The sequence below is a fragment of the Triticum urartu genome, chromosome 3 (genome assembly GCF_003073215.2).
Source record: "Triticum urartu cultivar G1812 chromosome 3, Tu2.1, whole genome shotgun sequence".
Taxonomy (NCBI): Eukaryota; Viridiplantae; Streptophyta; class Magnoliopsida; order Poales; family Poaceae; genus Triticum; species Triticum urartu.
Genome location: NC_053024.1, coordinates 635,353,072 through 635,359,357, shown reverse-complemented (window position 1 = coordinate 635,359,357; position 6,286 = coordinate 635,353,072). Strand labels below are relative to the sequence as shown.

The window sequence follows — 6,286 nt, the reverse complement described above, 5'->3', positions numbered from 1 at the left end:
AGGACGTACGCGGGTTCCCAAGGAATCCCCCAAAGGTTTTCCATTCTGGTGCAACAAGACCAAGACCGCTGGCTCGGCAGGATGGGGGTCATCGCCGAGCCCGCCACTGCATCACGACCAGAAGCTTTGCAGACGAAGACCACCTTTAGTCGGGATAGGGTGTACTCCTGTCCCGTTTCAAATTCGCCGTTGTGGAATCCCTTTCCGCCTAAGCTATGAGGGAAGAGGACCAAGGCCACTATAAATATAGGTTAGACTCCACCCTAGAGAATGATAGATCCTTTGGCCATTGAGCTCTCCCGAGGCAGCTCACACTTGTACTAGTTCGTACTCATCCTCCTTGTGAAGCAACCCACCACAAAGCAGGAGTGGGGTTTTACACCGCAAGGTGGCCCGAACCTGGGTAAACCGCTGTGTCCACCTCTTCTTCCTGCTCGCTCGAATCCGACGAGGCCAAGCCGTGAGGTAGTGAGCACGGAGCTGCAGGTAGGCTAGATCCTTCGCACACGCCCCAGAGTTCGAACCTTGTTTGGGTCCGTGGAGCCCCGATTCCGACAGTGTTGAATTTCGTAGGCAGGATGCACTACAATCTTATCAAGCGTTGTTAAGGTAGCCATATTGCTGAGAAGCCTACTGAGTTGAGTTGAGGGGGCACTAGAACCTGGAAAAGCTCATACTCATTCTGAGTTTTCTTTTCTTAAACCTGTAACTAGGATCTTGTATTGCAAATAAAATTCATCGCATTGTGTAGAATATCCATATTGAATGGAGCAGATAATTCATTAGGTCGAGCTATAACTCACCCTTTTTTGTCAAAAAGAAAGGTAATATTTTGTAGAATAAAAGGTCCCTCTGATTTTGAACTAAAACCACGACACTTATTATGGATTGGAGGGAGTACTATTCTGTGAACGAAAATGTTTTTTAAGAAAAAGAAAAGTCAGCACCATTTTCCAGGGTTAACCATTTTCTAAAACAAAACAAAATTTTGAGATTCAATTTTTTTATACTATCTTCAGAATCACTTTTTTTTCCAGGGCATCTTTTATTTATGAGAAATCATCTTGAAAGTCAACTTTTTTTTAGCAAGACAAGATCTTGAAATTCAATTAGCACAAATAAGTTCGAAGGGCATCATGGTCATCAATAGTACGAGTGGCCCAGCAATAGCCCATTAAGGCCTTAAACCCTAATGCGAAACCTTTCACTGGCTCTCTCCCTCAACTCCCGTGTTCCGCGTCTCCACCCCACAAGAGAACCACCAGAGCACCTCGCCGCCGCCGCCGCCGCCGCTGCCGAGGTCGACGACGACGATGTGGCGTTCGCGAGCTCGCGCTCTCCTCCTGCTCCGCTCGTCCGTCCCCAGATCGCCACCGCCGCAGCAAAATCCACTTCGGAGCCTGGCCCGAGCCCCACCCCCGCCACCACGCCTTCTCTCCCGCTTCCTCTCCTCCTCCTCCCCGGAGGCCCTGCCGGACGCCCCCTCCTCCGCTGCGGAGGCCCTCCCGGATGACCCCTTCGCCTTCCCGCCCGGCGCCATATCCGGATCGGCTGATCCCACCGAGGCCGACGAGGACAACCTGGCCGCGCTCTGGGAGGAGGATGCGGGCGACGCCGACGACATCTTCGTCTCCGCCGCCTCCTCCGACACCGCCGATCCCGAAGCCAGGGACGAGGAGGTCGCCCGCGTCCGCGCCGTCGTGGAGTCCACCCCGGAGGACCAGATCCCCACCGCTATCGCCGACATGGTCGTTGACTTCACCGAGCCGCTCCTAGCCGCCATCCTCCTCTCCGCCGAGAACTGCTCTGGTAAAAAGCTGCTCCTCTTGTTCAAGTCTGCCGGGAAGAACAACCCTGATGTCAAGAGCCTTGCCAATCTTGACATCGTCGCGAGCAAGGTTGCTGATTCAGCTCAGATTGACAAGATGGACGCGTACATGCTCTGGGATTTGGTGAAGGAAATGGGCAGTGTGCCAGGATCATTGAGCATCCCACTGCTGAACAAAGTGCTAGCAATGTTCTGGAAGCTCGAGAAATCAAAGGCGGCGCTAGAGGTGCTTGACAAGTTCAGTGAGTTTGGCTGCACTCCGGACGGCGACAGTTATTATCTGGCGATTCAAGCGGCTGGAAAGAAGTCCATGGTTGGTGCTGCATGGGGAGTTTGCGAGAAGATGATTAGCTCTGGGTGCTTCCCTGATGGGGAGAAGGCCGGTGAGATTGTGACCTTCTTTTGCAAGGGGAAGAAGGTGAAGGAGGCACATTCAGTATACCTAGCAGCGAAGGAGAAGAAGGTTCAGATTCCTACGTCATCCTTGGATTTCCTTGTTGGTGCTTTGGCGAAGAATGACGAGACCGTCAGTATGGCTCTGGAGCTGCTGGAGGAATACAAAGGAGAGTCTCTTAAGCATGCAGGCAAGTCCTTTGCTGCCGTTATACATAGTTTGTGCAGGATGAAGAATGTGAAGGATGCAAAGAAGCTGTTGATGAGGATGGTGAATCTTGGCCCAGCTCCTGGTAGTGCAGTGTTCAACTTTGTCATTACAGGATTGTCTAAAGAGGGAGAAATGGAGGACGCAAAGGATATGATTAGGGTGATGGAGAGCCGAGGGCTGCGCCCTGATGTTTATACATACAGCGTGATCATGAGTGGCTACGCAAAGGGAGGCATGATTGATGAAGCCCATTCTCTACTTCGCGAAGCTAAGAAGATCTATCGAAAACTAAACAGGGTTACTTATCACATACTGATCCGTGGTTACTGCAAGATGGAGGAGTTTGAGAAGGCCCTGGAGTGCCTAAAGGAGATGAAGAAGGACGGGGTGCAGCCAAATGTGGATGAGTATAACAAACTCATCCAGTCGTTATGTCTGAAGGCTATGGACTGGAGAACAGCTGAGAAGCTCCTGGAGGAAATGGAGGGCAGTGGACTATACCTTAAGGGCATTACCCGCAGCCTCATAGCAGCAGTCAAGGAATTGGAAATGGAAGAGGTGTCAAAAGACAGCCAAGAAGCATAGTTTCTCTAGGGTACGCTTGGAGTGACATATCCGCTAATCAGTTTTGGAGAATTTGCCCTCTTTTTGCTCTCTGCATCTCTGGTGAGGTTATGAAAACACCATCTTTTGTACTTGTCTGCTTGTTGTTAGATGCTAAAATAATATTGCATTTGTATTATAAATGCTGGATCGGCAGGGATGCATATTTAATTTTGGTCTAGAGTTTCTGCTTCTGCAGAAGTAGAACCAAGAGAATTTTCACGCAAATTTTGATCCAATCTTAAGACTTGCCAAAGGAGGATACATGTTTGCCTATTCCCAAAGCAAGAGTCCTTGCAAACCAAAAAATGGATTTCTTTTTTTGGGATGTGCCTAAAAAAATCAAAAGGGAAGTAGTAAAAGGAAAAACATGTTGATGCAGCAGCAGGTACCTGTCGGTGCTTTGGTGCGTGATGTACAAGGACATGCCTATATGCTGTTATCGTGTAAAACATCGGAATGAAAATGCTATATTTTTAGTATGCAATTCATAGATTTGTTGGCACTGGAAAGTGGTAACTGACTCAGCAAAGACACTTTCATTGATATGATATTTAAGGACATGTATTGCCAATTAGTCTGCTGCTATATCGAATGGAGTAATTTTCTGGGAATGCACTTAATGGTTTATTACTAATGTGTATTCACTGATAACACTCTCCTGCGCAGTAATCTGCTGGGTCTTTTGTGCCCTATTCGGAGCATGATTTGATGGAGTTTAGTGTCTGGCTATTCAGCTTTTCATTTGGTTTTGATTTTGTATCTGCGACCCGTTGAAAACACACAACAGTGCCTGCCCAGTTTTGTGTAATCACCGCACTAGCTTCGGCTACTGCGATCACCACACACTTTTTTTGCACATAGAGCAAGCTTAATTCCCAGCGGCTAGTGGTAGGTGGTACATGAAATCTCAGCTGAATGGAATTTTGAATAGTCATCTGGTGGGTCGGGCCTAATCAGGAGTAGATGCTTTGCAGTTGAAAACAAGGCAGTTTCTGAAAGTTTTTTGTGTGTGCAGTTGCTCCTATGCTAGACCTGTGAATGGCAATAGCAAATAGAGATTGGTGATTGTGTCAAGATTTTGATTCTGCGTCGTGCACGTGGCTGGTATGTGGATAAATAGGTCCTTCGATTTACTTGTCTGCTCCGCTGGGTTAGAATATTGCTGCTGTGTTGTGGTGATAAGTGTGATTCCTGGCCCTGACGCTGCTATTAGTTGTACTGTCAACTGATGGTGGACGCAACCACACATCACAAGCTGCGCAAGCATGGGTGCTACGTAGTACTGTACATGTTATGGCGATGATGATATGTTCGATCACACTAGTAATTGATCAATTACTAATGTGTATTCACAGATATCACTCTCCTGTGGGTCTTTTGTGCACTATTCGGAGCATAATTTGGTTGCATGACTAGAAAATATGGTCTATTTGATGAGTTTATAGTTTGGTGCCTGACGATTCAGCTTTTCATTTGGTTTCAATTTTATATATCTGCGATTCTGCTGAAATCAACGGTGCCTGCCCAGTTTTTTGTGTGGTCGCCGCATTGGCTTAGGTTACTGCGATCATCGCACACTTTTTTTCTGCACATAGAGCAAGCTGAATTCCCAGCAGCTAGCGGTAAGTGGTGCTTGAAATCTCAGCCAAATACTCCCTCTGTCCCATAATATAAGAACGTTTTTGGCACTAGTTTAGATCACTAGTTAGAATTTTTTTTCCTAAGAAAAAAGAGAGATATGAAAGTGCTACATGTCTTGTCAGTGCTGTTGTGCCTGACAGAGATGGCTAATGAGAAAAGCCGGGAGAGGTAAAAAAAAAGGTGCTGGGTGCAGGCAGAGGCAGCAGCTGCTTCCATCTCAAACCACAATAGAGCAATAGCATATTAGCAATAGGCTTTGTGATTGCGTCGGGATTCTGATTGATTCTGCATTGTGTTGAGATACTACTGCTGTTGGGGTTGAGATACTAGTGCTCTTGTGTCGTGGTCAGCTGTCAGCAGTCACCCGTTTTTCTTCTTTGTGCACTGGCAGCAGTGTGGTAGGAGCAGTATAATTCCTGGTTGGAATATGTCGGTTGCGCTGTCAAGTGATGCCTGATGGTGAACGCGATCACACCTGGCAAGCTTGGGCAGAGCCACGTGCCATATGTTCTAGGCTTCCAGCGCGATGACGTGATCCTACCTGTGGATGTGCATCACGAGCGAACCGGTGTCAGGCTGTGCACGTACCGCGTACCTGGTCTCGGTCGTCGTTTCCAGCTAAGCTGCTCCCTCCGTCCGGATATACAGGGTCTAATACATATTTCAAGATTGCTTTAACCATGAATGAAGTCAATAATACACAAGATTTGTGTCAAGACAAACTTTGCAAAATTTTACTAAATTTATATTTAAAATGTCAGCATCTACAATACCAAATATATATACTATGAAACTACATTTCACAATGAACCTAACAAAATTGATTTGTGATTGTGAATGTTGATACTTTTTATATAGATTTAGTTAAAATAGAGATGCTTTGACTTCAAACAATACTTATATGCAGACTAAAAAGAACCAGAGAGAGTATTATTTATAGCCATATATATTCGGATAGAGGGAGTAGTTTATACCTGAGCTATGATTTAGCACATAAGTAAACAGTGGCAATCGCACACAAAAAAAAGGACAGAGAGAAACAGTGGCCGTCCATGGTGACAATCAGAATCTGATCCGAGCCTTATCATATATATTTGCATTCTCCATGCGCTTGGGAAGATAAGCTTTCCTAGACTACTGGCATTGTTTAGGGTTTGAGCAACTGAAGCTCTGCCGGCCACTCGCATCTTCCATCGGGATGCGGCCAGGGCCAGACAAACGGACGGCGGCAGATTGTCCTCTGCATGTTTTTATATTTGATTGATTTGATTCCAGTGCTGTTCGAATTTCGAAATGGTTGGTCCGGCGCAGGCTGCAAATCAGGCGTGGTGCTTTCTACCGAGTTTCAGAGGGAACGAGTGCACACAAGAGCGTCTCCGCTTATCCTATAGCTTTCACCAACTAAAAGAAGAAATAAACGCTTTAATCGATGCAACGAAAACAAAAGCAAAAGGCTCTATTTGTTTCCTTAGAGCATCTCTAGTAGCTTCCCAAAAAATCTCCCCCTAAGTGTTTAACAACGCCCCTGTAACGCTATCCCCGTAATCTGTTTTATTTTTCTCGTTTCTCTCTACACTAGTGTGTACGTATATAAGCAATCCCCCTTA

At 46.5% G+C, this 6,286-nt stretch overlaps 1 protein-coding gene across 1 annotated transcript; it reads left to right on the top strand.

Moving 5' to 3' along the window:
- The first annotated feature begins 1,195 nt into the window (after positions 1-1,195).
- Positions 1,196-3,299, top strand: LOC125545522 (pentatricopeptide repeat-containing protein At3g02650, mitochondrial-like). Its single transcript, XM_048709483.1, has one exon. The coding sequence runs from the start codon at positions 1,314-1,316 to the stop codon at positions 3,015-3,017; it is 1,704 nt and encodes a 567-aa protein (XP_048565440.1). The 5' UTR covers positions 1,196-1,313; the 3' UTR covers positions 3,018-3,299.
- Positions 3,300-6,286: the final 2,987 nt, after the last annotated feature.

Coding starts and splice junctions, on each gene's coding strand:
- LOC125545522 (XM_048709483.1), top strand. CDS start 1,314: ATGTGGCGTTCGCGAGCTCGCGCTCTCCTCCTGCTCCGCTCGTCCGTC.